This window comes from Sesamum indicum, linkage group LG4 (assembly GCF_000512975.1).
Source record: "Sesamum indicum cultivar Zhongzhi No. 13 linkage group LG4, S_indicum_v1.0, whole genome shotgun sequence".
In the NCBI taxonomy this organism is placed as follows: Eukaryota; Viridiplantae; Streptophyta; class Magnoliopsida; order Lamiales; family Pedaliaceae; genus Sesamum; species Sesamum indicum.
In genome coordinates this window covers 10826603-10845559 of record NC_026148.1, presented here as the reverse complement: position 1 = coordinate 10845559, position 18957 = coordinate 10826603, and the positions used below count along the sequence as shown (strand labels likewise).

At 33.5% G+C, this 18957-nt stretch overlaps 2 protein-coding genes across 2 annotated transcripts; one reads left to right on the top strand and one right to left on the bottom strand.

Annotated features, from left to right (window-relative positions):
* On the top strand, positions 4026-8394 carry LOC105160591 (monocopper oxidase-like protein SKU5). Its single transcript, XM_011078034.2, has 9 exons — positions 4026-4512; positions 5282-5391; positions 5497-5767; positions 5867-6005; positions 6231-6597; positions 7009-7374; positions 7460-7538; positions 7698-7900; positions 8000-8394. The coding sequence occupies exons 1-9, from the start codon at positions 4378-4380 to the stop codon at positions 8097-8099; spliced, it is 1770 nt and encodes a 589-aa protein (XP_011076336.1). The 5' UTR covers positions 4026-4377; the 3' UTR covers positions 8100-8394.
* LOC105160589 (NAC domain-containing protein 7) lies at positions 12686-16090 on the bottom strand. Its single transcript, XM_011078033.2, has 4 exons — positions 15715-16090; positions 14384-14566; positions 13993-14264; positions 12686-13628 (listed from the first exon to the last, which is right to left on the bottom strand). Exons 2-4 carry the CDS (start codon positions 14541-14543, stop codon positions 13008-13010), a joined length of 1053 nt encoding a protein of 350 aa, XP_011076335.1. The 5' UTR covers positions 14544-14566; positions 15715-16090; the 3' UTR covers positions 12686-13007.

Genomic DNA, 18957 nt, shown 5'->3' with positions numbered 1-18957 from the left:
TACAGACTTACAGTAAACCAATAACTACTATTAAAATAGACTAATTAATATCCCCACATATTAATGGGACTCGAACATATCATAAGGTTTCAACTTCGCAGATTAAGTTAGACATCGTTGACAGATATAATCTTTTATTGAAAATTTATTTTGGCAAAAAATTAAAAAAAAATTACAAAATATATATAAATTTTGAAAATAGAGAGATGAGGAAGCAAAGCATGAAATTACTTGGAAAGTACTTCAATGTTTTAATTTTCCGCATCTTTTCACATTCATCTTCATCGGCTTTCACAACTCCACATTACACACAAATTGCTGCTCCGTCAAGGAACCTTTTCAAAATTCAACTTCTAATTACTCTTTTTTCCTTTCTAATTTCTTTTTTTTTGTTAATTATATAATAATATTTCAAATTAGACGCGCGAAAAGCAGCGTTTCAAGCTCGCCTATATATATTAAACGACAAAAAATTATTTATAAACATTAATCGAATTTATAAACAAGCTCCCAACTATAATTAATATGGAACTTGTGCAAACATCAAAATCAAATAGTGAGAAACTAATGATTGTTTTACATGTGTGAGATGATGATATGATTACACCTACTAATGTTTGTTAAATGACATTTCATTCAATTCTAAATCACGGCTATAATCACGTCCCCATTCTAATTATATTCACCCATTTAAATTTTATTTGTTTTCACCAAAATCCATGTGATCTTTTGTTTATTGGTGGGTATTTTTTCTGTTATTATTTATTTATTCATTTCTTTCTTTCTTTTTTTCCCGGGCATGATGATGTCCGAAAATTTGACTACTTTATCTCATCATTTTGTCTAAATATTGGGAGTTGGGTAGCGACCTACCTACATTGTACATTGTTTGGTCACATATGATAATGTTTATTATTTTTTTTTTATTTTTTATGTTTTAATTTAATAATTCACAAATTCATGTGAATTATGCTGTCAATATGAATAGCATGGAATCACCCCTCTCCCTAAATATAGAAACGAGTGTAAAACGTAACAACAAATGAAGTATGAGGTACTTTGATGTTGTCAAAGCATGCTTAGGAATATGATGAACGGTTCTCCTTGCACCTGACTGATTAAATGAGATGACTTACAACACAAACAGTCAACACACTCGACGTTATTAGAAAAATTGAGAGGTGCATCATCTAAAAAGTCCCGATAGTCGAGTTAGGGCTAAACTCGAGAGAACGTAATTGATGAAATTGAAATGAGTTTTAAACAACAACCAGACTTGTGATTGATGTATTTAAAGATAAAGCATCTTAATTAAATGTATTGAGGTTTATCCAACGCTATAATCTAATGAAATCATAATAATAATAATAATAATAATAATAATTATATTATTATTAAATAAATTATCATATCTTCATTAATAGAAAATATTTCCATCAATGTTTAATTATTTTAAAAGATGCAATTTATTCTCTGTATTTTTTTTTATTCTGTATGGATTTATTATATTAATACAGTATACTCACTCGTGCTTTTTAAAAGAAAAAGAAAGAGAAATGAAAGGAAAAAAAACTAAATATATTGGGGAATACGGCATTATTCAATTAAGTATAAGATTAAGACCTCACAATTATAAAATTGTGAGTCTGATCCTATAAATATGAATGTATGCCTCTTTTTATAATAGTCTGTTGTCTATTTGTCTCGTTCAAACGTATTAATCTATTTAAATTATTAATATATTAAATTAATATTTTATATTTAAATATATTAAATAATATAATAAATAGGTGTTTAATAAAAAAAAATAGACATACAAGCTTGGCGTTTAGGGAGGCAAGGGAAGTAGAGGAATTAAATGTCAACTGTGGGAAATTGGTGGGTGGGGACATAGCAAATATGGAAGTGGATAACCTTTCCTGGAGTTATGTGGGCCCGCATAACGAGAAGTGGGGCCCACGGAATTCCAAATGTGAAAGCGTTGCAGAAATTCTGGACGTTAAATGGGCGGGAGGGGGGACTGGCTACAGCCGGTTGCCTTTTCCAATTAAAATAATAATTAAAAAAAGTACATCTCTCTTAATTACTTTTTAAGTTTTGCATTTAAGATATAGAAACGTATCTCTCGAGTTTGATTAAAAATAACCGAATCAAGAATTTTATGCTACTCCAATATTGCAATTTCTTCAAATATTTTAGAAATCTATCTCTTTTTTTATTAGGAGATTTAGCAATCAATAATATAGAATTTCGGTAATCTTAAGTGAGATCTATAATATTATTTAAGTTGAACATTGATGAATTTAATACTTTCTTTAACTATAAATTTACTAAATCATGAATACCTTTTTTTTGTGTATAAGAAAATGTCTATTTTGAGTATAGTTTTGCATAATACAAAGAAAAATATTAATGGTGTGTTGACATTTTCATTATTTTTATTGTATGAAATATACTAGTGAAATAAAGATATCATAATTGTTTTTTATATTACCTTCATTTTTTTTTTATAATATTTCAAGCGTACACATCAGACAAGAACGTATTTAAACATGATATTTTTTAAAAATAGGTGCAACAATAATGTCGATACAAGAATTTGTATGCACACAATGAACACTTACTCATATTCCCAAGAAGATGTGCAAGGGTGGGATGATTCATATAAGAGACAATATGTTGCACTGCTAAGAAAAATTGCACCCACATTTTTGGACCAGCCTGCAATCCTATACTCTCATGTAGTAAGTAGTTGTCTTGGGTAAGACAAAACCAATTGCCTGTACATGATCCTCACACGCCTGAGTGAACTATCTCTTGTTAGCATGCATCTAATCACCAAGACTTGGCTTGCCTTCCGATTGTGTATGTGGACTGTTAGGCCCATCTCGTACGTATTGTTTATGGTCTGCTGAGGAATTTCGCACATTTATACTGTCTGCAAGTATCGTCTACCTCACATTGGCCCCAACATCATCCATGTGTGCACATCATGTGCATACATCTATTTTTTCCTATAATATCTTGAACATTTACATACAATGTTGTCGAGACAATAACTAACAGTTCCCACACAATGGCAAAAATTGATAAATGACGCCCATCTTGCACCTAAGACTTGCATGTCCACCCATTGTGAAATTATGTAATGCATAGTCGTATGACGTATCTCAATCAGTCGATATTTCTGAATTACTATGTTAAATACTACTTACAGCTTTGGTAATGATACTTAACACTCCATCACACAATGTAAAACCCAATATTGCCGAAGCGCACAAGCCTACCGCACCAAACATGATGACATCTCAAGGCAGGTAACATAGGGCCTATGCGAAAATTTGGTCCCTAATGGCTAATACCATCATATTTATAGAAAGAAACAATTCATTTTGAAAATGATGTAATGATTTTGATAATCCTGTGAGTAAGCAATTCAAAATAAAATTAAGAGGGTATTTGGTCAAGTTTATAAAAATTTTAAAATATTTTATGAAATGTTTGAAAGTTTATAAAATATTGGAACAATATTAATTTGATAAATTGTTTTAGATAAAAGTTTACGAAATAAAAAAGATATTATGAGATTATAATTCTTTTAATTTTTTAAAAGTTCTAATTTAATCTTTAAGCCTTTACAAACTTCTTCACTCACCATATTACATAATTATCATTAGCTTAGTAACATTTTACAAGTTCAACAGTTATTTTTTTTTATCAGATATTCTAAAAAAAGATAAAAACATTGCGAAAATATTTAAAACGTCAAATAAAATATAAATACTTATAAAATATTTAAATGAATTTAATAAAATCTCTCTAAGTCATTTTTCGCGGAATTGAATCCTTTAATTAAGTGGTTTTATGGTAATTAGTTTCTTTTTTTTTGGTAATTGTTTATGGTAGTTAGTTACATTATGCAAAGATTCATTTCTGACAAAAAGCTCAACCGGCTCAACAAGTAACCGGTAAAGTAACGCACATCACGCCACACATTTCCATAACAGAGTGTAGAGAAGTTCAAAAAGGCAGCAATGCATTTAGGGCGAAACTGAAAACAGAGCACAGCGCAGAGCAGAGCCGCTTGTATCCTCTCCTCATTTCCTTGCTTTCAGAGGAGGTTGAAACACGCTTTCTGCACTCTCCGTGCGTGTGTCTGCGCTTCTCTGTGTGTGTGTGTGTGCGCGCGCGTGAGTGAGGGCTTTGCAGAAACTATTTGGTGTTTGTCATGTGAAAAAAGCAGAGGAGGACCCTTTTGAGAGTTGGGTGTTTTGAGAAACTATACAGAATCGTTTCCCGAGATCTTGTTTGTCGAAACTCAAAAAAAGGCAAGCCTCGGCTGGGAATAACAAGTTCTTGCTCTCGAAGTACTCAGTAATGGGGGCGTTTTGTTTGTTGAATTGGATATGCATTGGTTTGGTTGTGGGAGTGTGTTTGGCGGCGGACCCGTTTGCCTACTTTGACATGGAGCTTTCTTACATTACTGCTTCTCCTCTTGGTGTTCCTCAACAGGTGAGAGGATTTAGTTTTTTCATTTTTGTATTTGGTATTGTGGAGTAGAGTTTAGAAAATTGGTGCATCTCTGTTTGTTCTGTTTTCTGTCTTGTTTATTTGTTCTGAATGAACGGTGCGTAGAGATGTGAATGGAATTAAGACGGGTTCGGGTTTTTGGTGAAGTTATGAATTCCCATTTCTGGATTCTCTACTCTCTCTCTCTCGTGGTAACTTGCTTTCCAGGGACTTGTATTTAAATCTCTGTAGTTGCTGGATATGTTTACTGACACGAGTTTTGAGTATAAACGTTAGCAGCATTTGGTTTCCCTTTGCATTTTCTTATGCCTTTACCGATTTCCTTTCGCCGGTTATGTCTCTCGTTTGGTAGTACATAAAAGTAGACGATGACCTAATTGAAAAGATGTTGAGGGACCACATTTGAATATGACAAGAATTTGTGTAATTCAAGTAATGGCTCAGCATGCACTGTAATGCATCTTTCCTTTTTAGGAGTTTTTAGTTGGGTCTTAATTTGCAAAAGATTTGTCAACTCGCAATGCAAATTTTGGATTTTCATTCTTCTTTGTCTCTTTTGTCCGTTTCAGTTTCCTTTTGCTACTTTTCATTTTCTTGTTCGGCCTGCAATTTGTCATTTATCCTGTTTCCCTAACGTGAAGAACTAGTTCATAACAAACTTTGTTAAAGGTGAACGTGTTGTTCTCTGACTCTATTTTATTTTATTTTTGCAGAAAATGATAAATTTTGTACTATTGCTTGCATTTTGCAGGTTATAGCAGTCAATGGGAAATTCCCAGGTCCCGTTATTAACGTAACAACTAATTACAATGTTGTGGTAAATGTCAAGAATAAGTTGGATGAAGATCTCCTAATGACATGGTATGCACTATTAGATTGAAGAAAAGTTTCTCCCGCTCAGATTTGGATGTTTTTTTTGTTATTTAATGCTTTTGAAGGATGTGATTGTTGTTGTTTTGGTGGTAGGTCTGGAATCCAGATGCGACGGTCGTCATGGCAAGATGGGGTTTTGGGTACAAATTGCCCCATACCCCCAAAATGGAACTGGACCTACCAATTTCAAGTCAAGGATCAAATTGGTAGCTTCTTTTACTACCCTTCACTGAACATGCAGAGGGCGTCTGGTGGATTTGGTCCTTTCGTTGTAATGAATCGCAAGATTATTTCTCTACCTTTTGATACTCCTGATGGGGAGATAGTAATCATGATTGGTGATTGGTATACTCGCAACCATACGGTAGGCAATCATATTGTGGCCTGTTTTTCTTGGTAATACCAATTCTGAACATGTTCACAGAGTGCAATATAATTTAATCATTGTTCAACAAAATTTTAGGCACTAAGAAAGGCCCTTGACAATGGAAAAGAGTTGGGAATGCCGGATGGAGTGCTTATTAATGGAAAGGGACCATACAGATACAACACCACACTTGTTCCTGATGGCATTGAGCATGAGACCATTAATGTTCATCCTGGTAAGTTTTGAGATAGGGTCTGCTAATTCAATAACCTGGATCTTCAGAATTTCACAGAAGAAGTTAACTGTCTATTTATTTCAGTCTTGGAAACCTATCTCATATTATCTTTTCATTTCTTGTTTACCCAAAAGAAAATGTAAAAGCTACTCTGTAACCTTTGATTTATTCTACTCTTTAATGTTAGGTTCCTGTGTGTTTGAAAAAATTTGTGAAAAATTTCAGGCAAAACTTACCGAATTCGGGTGCATAACGTTGGAGTCTCCACTTGTTTGAATTTTCGAATTCAGAGCCATAATCTGCTTTTGGCAGAAACAGAGGGTTATTATACATCTCAACAGAACTATACTAGCTTGGATATCCATGTTGGGCAGTCTTACTCATTTCTCGTTACCATGGATCAGAATGCGAGCAGTGATTATTATATTGTCGCAAGTGCTAGGTTCGTGAACCAATCTCACTGGCAGAGAGTTACTGGTGTTGCAATATTGCACTATTCCAACTCAAAAGGAAAGGCTGCTGGTCCACTTCCGGACCCTCCAAATGATGCTTATGACACATCATATTCATTAAACCAGGCCATGTCCATCAGGTTTGTGTAGTTGTCTATGTTATAGACTTACTGTGAGCTACTTATTGAGCTGGGATTCCATAAACCCAACTGTTGAAATTTATCGAGATACTTGATGTTGTAAGTAAAAGATCTTTATCTTCAAAACTTCTTTAATTCAAGTGTAGGGTACTAAGAGCACCATTTCTCTTATGGATGTGAGAAGATTATTACAGCTAAAATATGAGATATTATCATGCTAACAAGAAAAATAGTTTTTTTCTGTTGGTGATGGATTGGAAAATTTTGATTTGTAAGTTAATAAATTTAGATCTAGTTCAAACCATTGTAATTTTTATTCTTGTCCTCCTTTTGCAATTACCGAGTAATAGTTTGTTATTTGGATTTCTTTCTGAACTTGATGTTATGCAAGTGTCTTTTCGCATTGATCAGGCAAAATGTGAGTGCAAGTGGAGCTCGTCCAAATCCACAAGGTTCCTTCCATTATGGTTCAATAAACGTCACTGATGTTTATGTGCTCAAAAGTCTGCCGCCAGTGAGGATTAATGGAAAGTTGCGAGCTACATATAATGGGATTTCCTTTGTGAATCCTGATACACCAGTAAGGCTTGCAGATGTATACAGAGTGAAGGGTGCTTATAAGCTTGATTTTCCAAGTAAGCCCCTTGACAGGTCACCCAGAGTGGACAGATCCATCATCAATGCTACATATAAGGGATTCATAGAAATAATACTGCAGAACAATGACACCATTGTGCAAACATTTCACCTGGATGGTTATTCATTCTTTGTTGTCGGGTATATTCTAAATCTAAAGTCTCATCCATACTTGCTTGTGGATCTGCGTTTGGGATCCAATTATGCTAAGGGTAATGATCTGCAGGATGGGCTATGGTGAATGGACTGAAAACAACAGAGGTTCATACAATAAGTGGGATGCAATATCTCGTTCTACCGTTCAGGTAAAATTTACGTGGTCTTTTTGTAGTTCTTGATATTGTCTCATTCGTTCTTTTCATCAACTAACAAGAAGATTAGACCTCGTTCTGCAATTTTGCTGATTTTGGTCCTAATCACAATTCTTATTGACTTCACAAAACATATTTCCTTTTGATGCACAGGTTTTTGCTGGAGGATGGACTGCTGTTTATGTATCTCTTGACAATGTTGGCGTCTGGAATCTTAGAACAGAGAACCTCGACAGATGGTATCTTGGACAGGAAACTTACATGAGAATTATCAATCCGGAAGATCATAACAACAAAACAGAATTGCCTGTGCCAGACAATGCTCTCTATTGCGGTGCCCTGAGCCGCATGCAAAAGTATTAAAGAACTTCACACGCACAAAACAACACATACACAGAATCCATTAAGCTCTCTGATATAATACCAACTTACTGACTTGCCATTCTTATTTGCAGGCCTCAGAAGATTTCCTCGGAATCAACTGTACTTGCATGCTCAAAGCTCTTTATCATTCTGATAGCAGTATTCTCTACAATGATCACTGGTTTGAGTTAGGCTTTCTTTCTGGTTTCTTCTGTAAGTATGGGAACTGGAAGCAATCAATTTCTTTGTGTTGTCAGAATGTTGGATTGAACTGGTTCAAGATTTTTATTTCTTTTCTTTCGACATTTTCGTTTAACTCGGTTGACTAGGATTTAGCAACAAGCAACAAATTGTTCAAATCATATCATAGAGCATGTCTTTTTAAGAGTTGGGAGTCTAGGCGATTGTGTTGTCGGGGAAAGTATCATTCTTTATGTATCCAAACAGTACAACTTTAATACCATTTCCCCCCAGTTTCAGGTGACAATCATCTTGGCCTTTTTTCATGGTTTCTTGTTTACCTTTGTTCTCCCTTTGCAATTTCTTGACGAGTTTTGTTTGCACTTGTTGTTCACAACTATGTTATCAAGCCCCACCCCCACGCTAGGGGACTAGGATTCACGGTAGGAATGGACTTCTTGTTCAATTTTGTTTCCACCACAAAGTTGTACAACTGAGCTATGTATCAGAAATTCTTCAAGTATTTTCATTTGGCAAAACTGGTGTTATACTCCCATTCCACCTAAAAATATTAAATGGTTAGAAAGTAGAATTTATTTATATTAATATTTTAATGCATTTTTCCACGTACAAATCCAACACGTGAGACCTTACGACAAAAATATTCAAATTACAGAATTTTTATGTGATCGAATTCTAATATTATATTAAGTGACCACATCATTATAAATTTAAACCGTTGAAAACTTATTTAAAATTAACATTTTAAGAAGAGCATGTGAAAAGAAGGTGGTATCTTGAAAAATTTTAATTCAAGTCGAGTTTGGTTGGATTTGAATCTATTATATGATAAGTGTAATACATTTGTTTATTGATATACAGTTCAAAAAATATAATCAATTATATAATAAATATATTACACTTATTTTATAATTAATTTAATTAGATTGAATTTGGTTTGCTTACGAATTTTGGATGGTATATCTTTATATATCATTGTGTTTTGGTATTAGGTTGAGTCAAAGGGATAAGGATGAGTCATGAGGCAGGGAGGGACATAAATCAGTGCTGTCTCCCTTATGGCAACCCCACTGCCCGCCGAAACCAAATTTCAATTTTTTTGACAATTTTAAATGTTACTCTTGTAAGCCTCTAAATATAGCTAATCTAAATTCCCTCTACCTATAATTAACCAATTAGTTTCCTTAAAATCATTTGTAAAACAAAAATAAAAATAATTTTTCATTTTATTTAATTACTTGTCTTATATTATATCAGCACTTCAACAAAAGAGAAATTCTAATTCAAATTAGATTTGGTCGAACCAAAATTAATTATATAATAAATGCAATACACACACTCTGTGATTGATGTGTAGTTCAAAAAAGTGATCAATCATTTGACAAGTATATCACAATTACTTGTGATTGAATAAAATGTGATTTAAGTAAAAATTTTGGTGAAGAAGAAGAGTAAAACGGCGCAGTACTGGTTAACATGATTAAGCTCCACTTAATGTGGAGCAGAGAAAGCATGAAAAGAAACCTATTGACTGCATAATGGCAACTCACATGAAGTCTGAATTTCATGCTCTTAATCATGTTAACTTCTTTTCTACACAAACATTAATTAATTAATTATATGCTAATTCTGTAATTAATTTGTCCTAATTAAGACAACCCCTTTCATCAATTTGATCATGTGCTGCTGCGCATGCATGACTATATATATATAGATATACATACATATACATATATATATACACACAGACACAAGCAAACATTGACCTGATCAGCAAAAGCTAACTTGTGTCCACTTGTTTCTTTTTGAGCAGCTGTCTTAATTTCCCAAGATTGAGGGTCAGTCACCGTTGATTCTGCACAAATACTGTATACTTTTCAAGGGTTGTTTCTCCGTATAAATATATACATACATATGTGGCGTATATATAAATGTATGAGTATTTCTTGAGGTTCTTGAAAGTAATTTGAGCTAAACTCGCTACAAGAGAAAGAAAAAAAAGTCAAGAGAGCGAGAGAAACGTGTTTCTGGGGTGTCCGAATTTTGTTGTCTGGCTTTCATCAAGTTCATCGTGAATTCGAGAAACCTCTCAGGTTGTATTGTAAGAAGACTCTGATCAAGAACTCGTAATAGATGTCACTATTCTCGTACGCTGGCGCAGGTGATTCAACTAATTCTTGTCTAAATCAGGTTTGATGCTGAGTCTCATTGATCATTTTTTGTTAAATCGTACATCAATCACACGTACGACAAGTGTATCATACTTGCCACATAATTAGCTTATGTCCAGTAGTTAAATTTCCCTTCAACTAGTACATATATAGAGTTTTAAGCTAGAATTCGATTAGGGACACACATATATATATATACATATGTGTACGTCTATATATATATAGAAATGTGCTTCAATTCATGACTATATATACGTAGTCTAAATTAATATTATGAGTAATATATAGCTTCTTTCATTTGAAAAAATATATTTGTTTATTTCATCCCTCATGAGTTTCAATATTGCCGAAAGGTACCGGTTTTTTTTTTCACATTTTTAACGATGTTTTTCGTTTTTGGAACATCAAAATCCAATTTGTGTTCCAGAGATAATTTGGTTTATTTTGTGAATAAAATTTGGTGTTCATTACAAGTGGAAATTAAGTCTATTAGTCTAAAATTAATTAGCAGCAGCTGCAGTTGATTACTTACATGTAAAGAATAAGAAAAGCTTTTGCATAAAGGTTTCTGGGATTTCTATATTAGCAGTGTTTTTGTACCAACTGGCGACAGATAGATAGAGAAAATAAGGGCAGTAGGCCGCGCGCGGGCCTTCCAAGTGAAGTAATTAGCTAGTTTTGGTGATGGACCAATAATTTTCTTGAGTTGACATCACCCGCCAAAAGATGCAATTTTATCCTCTAACTTAAGGGTGATAATTTGATTTTGTAACTTCCACAATTGTGGCAATTTTAATCATTTTATGCTAATTTGACACAAAAATTCTGTATCGTGAGTTATGTTAACACGATTTTTGATAAATTTGATGATTTAGAAAAAAATTACCACTTGATGATATGATAAGTTTTTTTTTTCCCTAGTTGTAATTTTTTTTGCCAAGTCATTTCCTAAACAATAACATGTTGGATTGCTACATTATCAAATTCGTGGTAAGCCCAATTTTAAGTGTTGACATGGCTAATGACGTAGAATTTTCTGACTAAATTAATTGAAAAATTATCACAATTTTAGTTTCAAAACTAAATTGCATATTTTAATTTGAATAGGATAAAAATTTACAACTACTCCGGAGAATTGGTTTCAAGAGTAGAGTTGATGCAGCCTTAGAGAATGCTGCTCATATTTAGGCAATTCTCGTTTTAGTCCCGTAACTTACTAGGGTTTCATTTTAGTCCTCTATAACTTAAAAAAATTCAATTTTGGTACACATTTCGTCGGAAAATTACCTCAGTCGCCGGAAAAAATCACGTGGCACACACGTGACTTTTTAAATTGGGGGTTTTGTTTTTATTGGCTGAAGATGCTCAAATGGCGACGATGTGGCGATGACGTAGAAATAAAAATTTGTACCAAAATTGAGCTTTTTTAAGTTATAGAGGACTAAAATGAAACCCTAATAAGTTACGAAACTAAAATGAGAAATGCCTCAAATTAAGGGACTAAAATTACCTTTAATCTTTAGGATTATGAACAAGAGACCCTATTTAGTATTCACCAATCCAGATCTCTTCTGTTATTAAATGGCATTGTATTTCGTGTCTGGTGCATAAAATTCTTGTAAAATATTTGAAATATAGCACGTAACTCTAAGTATGGAAATATCACATTCTTTTATTTGATGGGATCCTCACATGTAACTCGAGAATTTTATCTCAAGTTGAGTTTGGTTGGAATTAAATCAATTATATTATGACAAATTCAATATACTTGAGGTGTGATTGGTGTATAATTCAAAAAAATGATCAATCAGTACATGCCAAGTATATCACATTTTCACCATAATTTGTTTGATTCGATTAAACTTGATTTGGATAAAAAATTTCGGAACCTATATATAGCATGATTCATATCTAAGTTGAATCTTATTAAGGTTTGTATCTCATACTGCACTTTACATATATATGTGTGTTTACACATATAATATTGAGGGGGAAATTATATCTTTCACCCCATATCTTAGGCTTAGTATAATTTTTGTCCCATTAGTTATGCGATTTTGATAAATGGTCCTGTAAGTTATAAAAATTATGTCATCTCGTTATATTCTATTAGTAATTTAATAAAAAATATCACGTGGTCGTTAACTCTTGACCTGTTGGATAATGGTCACGTAGCCTTTTTTATTAAAATACTAACAGAATTTATATAATTTATGAGACCATTAATAAAAATTCTGTAACTAATGATAAAAGGCCAGTCCTAAGATATGGGACGAAAATACTATTTTCCTGAATATTATACGAAAGGCAATATAAGATACAACAGTTTTAGTGTATATATATAAGATCAAAACTTTTGAACAACAGAAGCAAACAAAGGCAAATAGATAATCTTAATTGATGCAATACTCAGTACATGACACGCATTACAAAGATCTTCGATCAACCACAGATTAACATCATAAACAGCACTGTGGTTATCATCAGATCATGACAATTATGCTTTCATATGTAGTTCCACTACAACACGTTATCTTACAAGAACAATTTCTTCCCTACTTGGTTTTTTGTCGTTAACTTAAAATCCTAGTATTCCAAAGATCAATAGTTAGGTTATAATTTCAGTTTTATTATATACAAGAAACTGTATATATAACAAATCTTCTCCCCCATGCAATATCATACATATACAGTAGTCTTGCATTGCTTTTGGCAGTACTGATGATGATCACTTCCACAGATCAATCTGGCAACTTGAGGACGACGTCGACGCAATCTCCTGTGCCATTTCTTGCTTGTTGATCAGATTTCTAGCAATCAAATTCGATTCTTCGTTCGCAGGGAACGTGTCGTTTCCCTTTGAAATCTCTTCCTGGCTGAGTTGGGATGCCACGAACTTGTCAAGAACCCTCCAGTCAGTCACCTGATCCCCAGACTGTTGATCACTATTGTTTCTGAACATTGAGTGGAAGTTGTGATCAAGTGTTTGATGGATGTCTTGAGAGAGCAAATTGCTTCCGGGGTTCAAGTTCAGGCCGGGGCCGTAGGACGTCTGCAGTGGGTTGCAGCTCATGCTGGTTGGTGGCTGCAGCATTTTGGGGCTCTCCAAAAGGGGGAGCTGAAGAAAGTGATCAGGTGGGATTCCATACTGCAAATCCATCTCTTTCTTGCAAGAAGTGTAATTAGAGTAGTTGTATGGGAGACTGGAGTGAGAATGCTGCTTTGGGGAATCCATTTCCGGCATGAAAGAAACTTGATCGTCGTACCAAATGGGCGAGCCGTGTTCACTTAGTCTCCTGATGGAGGCTATTCTTTTCTTGAAAACTCTACATACAACCCAGCCTTCTTCCTGTGTGTGTTAATTTGTAGAGTACTACACTTGGTTAATTATGACCATGAAATTTATATTTTTGCATTTTCTTGAAACTTATAATGTCATGTGTTCTTTTTCATTGGAATATGCATGCACATTGCTAGCTAGTAATGATATGTATGTAATGATTCTGATGGGCATGCCCTCAATGAGAAGGTTTTGCAGTAACCTTTCTCAGCAGTTGGAGGACCATACGTTCATGCACGTTGTGTCCAGTTTCAGCCAATAATGTATATGCCTCAGAAGTTTTCAACTACATATGTTGTTGCTAAAGACAATCTTAACATTGTGATTTGTTTTGTTAGCAGAAAATGAGGGATGAATAAGAACATAAACTTGCCTGAGGGGTTCCATTCTCGTCTGTCTCCAGCCGATATTCGTGCATAATCCAGTCTGATTTCTGGCCATTAGGAGCTCTTCCTTTGTAAAACACTAGAGTTTTCCTCATGCCGATCAAATCATGCTTGGAGTAAATGGCCTTGTCCCGTCCCGTTGCTTTCCAGAACCCTGCTGCTGTTGCTCTATTCGTGCGTGTCCCCGTTGGGTATTTCTTGTCTTTGTGGCTGAAAAAGTACCACTCATTTTGCTCTTCTGTTCCTATTCTGCATATTTCTAACAAAATCGACAAGTACTATGTATTAGTCTATGATTATCTTCCTTAACTAGGTATGCTACTGTTGCATTTATCTTGACTATTTCATGGGCTTTGCAAACTGGATAAAATCTAGTACCTTGAAGATCCCAAGGCTCGATTTTGTAAAGATCGACATCCTTAATTACATCTATTTCGATCTGTCTGGAAGTCACCTTCCTCCTAAGGTAATAATCTACGAGTTCTTCATCGGTGGGATGGAACCGGAAACCAGGAGGAACATGTGGAAAAGTATTCATAGTCTCCTGATTTTTGTTCTAGCCTGCAATTGATTAATCATATGCAACAGTTAGCTAAAATTAACATCGCCTTTCCTACAACCTTATTTTTCTCTGACAAATAACGACGAAAAATAGAATTCATGAAATGGAATAATATTATCATACGACTATCTCAACAAGCCAATGCAATAGTGTTACCTAGAATCAGTCTTGATGTCGAATACCTTCACCATATATAGTTCCAAATGCAAAGATACATCGTAGGTTTTCAGAAACAGTAAGAACTAGACATATACCTTTTTAATATTGCTACATATAACTCTTCAGACATCTCAAAGTCATGTCATAATTTTTAGAAAATAATTTCATCACATGAAATTACTAAATGGCTGATCACACTACAAGTTATACGGATCCATCCACTGGTGCTCAATTATTTCATGAAGATTCAATTGATTTCAAGAATCAATACAATCTAAGCAGATCAATTACAATCTTAGTGGCGTGCCAACAATTTTTCATTTTCTTTTAAAAATAATAATACAATAATGTTCATCATATGATTAGACACAGTTAGCATTGTCTTCAACATACTAAAGTGATATAGTACTGTGGATAAATCAAGAACAATCTATATCTAATGTTTGTCTCACTTGATGATTCGCCACTAAATAACTTTATTATTAGCAGAGTCTTAATTTCATCTTCCAGAATCTTGTCTGAAGATAAAACTAATTAGTCCCTAACATAATCATAGGAGGTAGACAAGCATGCAATGATGAGAGAAGCAGCCACAGGTTTAACAGGAAATCCACAAGATAATAATGTCTGTTTTCCCATATTTCATCCACCCCGATCGGCCAAAAAGTCCTCTCCATGCAATACAACATGGATGGATGACAATATTACCATGAATTTAATTGCCTCATTGCATGAAATCATACATGTGATAGTGCTAGGGTCATTATAGATGTAAGAATTATGACATGAAATATCGATATAATTGCATGAAATGCGAATTATTTTCACCCCCCACATCCCTTTTTTTATGAGAAATTATACTACAAGAATTATTGATCCTCAATATTGATATAAACTTTAAGCAAACTTTATTGGCCGCTATGCAAATTCATGTTCACACACACACTAAAGGTGAAAGAACTCATATATGAATCTGAGAAAATCGAACCTTAAAAACTTTCAGTCGATTTAGGATGTCGTCGGGCCTCTCCCAAATTACAAAGTTTTTGGGCCCGGATACCGAGATTGCTCCGAAACAAGAGGAGGGAAGTGGTAAAGAACTTTACCAGACAGCTAGAAGACAAGAAAAGACAAGACAAGACACAGCAAATGTCCAAAAAGAAGAACAAAACTCTCCTCGGGAGTTGAACCCTCTGTAGAACTGCACGGAGTTGTCTTCTTGCTGTCCACCCGGGTCGGACCCCGAGAAAAACGGGTTTTGGTGAATGAGCAAAAGGATGAAAAAAGCCGATCGACTGGCTGAGCAAGAGAGGAGTGGAAGAACGAAATGGGACTTGTATATATAAAGAAAAAAACACGAAACACAAACCTGCAGAGTCTAGAGAGAGAGAGAAAGGGGAACCCTAATAATGAAAGGTGATGTAGGTTGATTAATTAGCTAAGGTTCATGTTCATTGTCTCTCGCTTTCAACAGTGAGCAGAATTGTTGGAAAAGTTTTTTGGGCGCGAGAAAAGGTGGCGCAGAATTGGTAGCACAGAGAGAGAGAGAGAGAGAGAGAGGAGGGCAACCGCCACCTCCGCCACCCGCAACTGATAAAGACACCTTTTTGTTGCAGTAGAGAATGTTCTGTTTGCATATATACATATAATAGGCTAATGTCTTTTATGGGAGAAAAACAAACCTTTGTCTCCCTGCTTTCCTTCCTTTTCTGTTTCTATTTGGTTGGCAAAGTTACAATTTTAAATTTGTACAAATTCATTTTGATTACTTTATTATGTAATTTTAAAATTTTCGTATATTAAGGACAAAAATGGTCATCCAGCATACATCATTTTGACAATTTTAGCGAATAGCCCTTAATTTTGTTCTCAATACGTGAATTTTTTTATATTGCAGAATATTGTTGTCAAATAAAATGGAACTCTTACAGAATTAAAATTGTCAACTTTTATATTTACAATAGTAAAATTGCGATTTTTTCTATTGGTTTTATTGACTTTTTCAAGGAAATAATATTCCGATCCTCAAATTTCAATGCATTAATATGATTTATTACTTCAGTTATGAGTATTATAATATGGTTTGAGCGAAATATATTTGACGCAGATTAACCTAATCAAATAAAACCAAAACCTAATTATTTTATCATTCAATTCAAGAACGAAACCAATATTTTTACATTAATTAATTAGTATCTAAAACTAACTTTCTTTAATTTATCAAAATGGAAATAGAACAAATTAAATCTCATCCATTTGAACACTACTAGAATTTAATTTAATTTTCTTGAAATTGCGTGTCTTAAAGAGTTAACGGTGACACTATAAAAAAATGATTCAATAGCTACAAATATATATATTAACATTGAGTTAATTAGTAAATAAATTTTTCGTTGTTCATATATATTATACAAAATTTACTTTTTAATGAATTATTTAACAATGAATTATAATAAATATATATTAAATCATGTAACTAATAATAATAATTTTACTTACTAATTAATTTGATAATAATTCTAACATCAATTTTTTTTCCCATAGCTGTTAAATTGTATTCTTGTAGTGTGATGGGAGAGATGGAGCAATGAGACTATAGAAAAAGTCTATCCTAAGACTCCCCCACAAGACACCAAAAAGGGACCAATAAACTATTCACAGGGACCCCTTTTTTTGGGGCATGATGACTTAATGGAACAGTCTCATACCCTAAAGCCACAACCCCATCTGTCCGAACGGGGCCCCACCCATTTTCTTCTTCTTCACTGATGGCCGGGCAAACGGGCCCCAGATGCGCACGGTGCACACTTGATTATAAATATATTTTCAAAAAATTAATTCTGTGAGGAATTAAATTAATGGGGGTGGGTAATTATAGCAAGAAAGAGATTGGATGGTGAAAAAGAGAGTTTGGTGTTTGTTATAATTAATGATTGTAATTAATTCTTGTCTTATTATCTCATTAATTTCAAGTGGTTAGGTTGTTAACTATCTCAATTATTACCCCCATCATATCATTTCACCCATTTTCCACTTCTAATTAATTTTTATACTCTTCCTTTTTAATTCAAAGGATTTTCGATCCGTTCGATTTTTATAAAATAATTACAGATTTGTGACTACTAATATTTTATAAGATTCATAATTTTATTTGATCTAAACACTTTATAAACTTATTTTTGAAATAACATTCAACATCTTATAAGTTTTAAAGAATTTAAATATTTTTTAAATAAGTTGAGCAAAACACCCCGTAATTGTGCGCATAAAATGATGTCATAATTAGCAAAAAAATTTAAACTATACATTTAATTAAAATGAAGTGGTGATGAGTATTTATATTAATATTAATTTGATTAAGTGGTCTTTATTAGTCTCAAGAAAAAAAAATATTAATAATATTTCACACACTGGCTAGCTAGTTAGCTTTACAGTAATGTAAGGTGGGGATGCATCAGCATCCATTGGACGAGGTTCACTGAAACAAATGGTGATCACATTTTTACATGCTCCAATCAAAATCAAAGTAAATAATAGAAATAATATTAATATTGAAAAAAATTAAAATATATAGAAGCAAATGAAATGATTGAAGAGAGGAGGTGGGGTTCTTGGGTCGTGAGCAGTACGCCTCACACACCACCACCGACTCTCATCATTAATTATACGTACACCTCTATATATATATATATATTATATGTATGTATATAAGGTATATTGGTATATATACAGTTGGTAGCTATTTGGTCATCATCATATACTTTTCATCACTATCTACATAGAAAATAGAGTTTAAGCTGACTCCAAAACGGGGCTTAATAAAACCTCCCTTTGTCTCGCCCCTAATTTTCTTCCCCCTCACCTTCATCACCATTACATATTAATAATTTTTATTTTTTAAACAATTATAAATATCTAGGACAGGGACCAAAATATTTTAAATGTTTGCCTTAATCTGTTTTGAAAGTTTTGGTGGTGTTTTAAAATGTTTTGTAACAGTATCTCGTCTGTCTTTTGTCCGAATAATATAGGCTCTACAATTAAAAAAATTATATACATACTCATTTATATTTATAAATATATATAAAAGAGACATGATTTAACAATGAACAACAGTTTTTGTCTCCCACTAAACAACATCAAACATACCATACTTATTTTATATTATCTCAAAAAATAAATCTGAACACACATAATATCTGCAACACATACTTATTTATCTTTATTTTTC

What these genes read in the sequence shown, in the direction of transcription:
- LOC105160591 (XM_011078034.2), top strand. Translation starts at nt 4,378, where the DNA reads ATGGGGGCGTTTTGTTTGTTGAATTGGATATGCATTGGTTTGGTTGTG. An exon ending in CTCTTGGTGTTCCTCAACAG is followed by an intron (nt 4,513 to 5,281) that starts GTGAGAGGATTT and finishes TGCATTTTGCAG; the next exon opens with GTTATAGCAGTCAATGGGAA. An exon ending in TATCTCGTTCTACCGTTCAG is followed by an intron (nt 7,539 to 7,697) that starts GTAAAATTTACG and finishes TTTGATGCACAG; the next exon opens with GTTTTTGCTGGAGGATGGAC.
- LOC105160589 (XM_011078033.2), bottom strand. Translation starts at nt 14,543, where the DNA reads ATGAATACTTTTCCACATGTTCCTCCTGGTTTCCGGTTCCATCCCACC. An exon ending in CGAGCCTTGGGATCTTCAAG is followed by an intron (nt 14,265 to 14,383) that starts GTACTAGATTTT and finishes CGATTTTGTTAG; the next exon opens with AAATATGCAGAATAGGAACA. An exon ending in ACGAGAATGGAACCCCTCAG is followed by an intron (nt 13,629 to 13,992) that starts GCAAGTTTATGT and finishes TAACACACACAG; the next exon opens with GAAGAAGGCTGGGTTGTATG.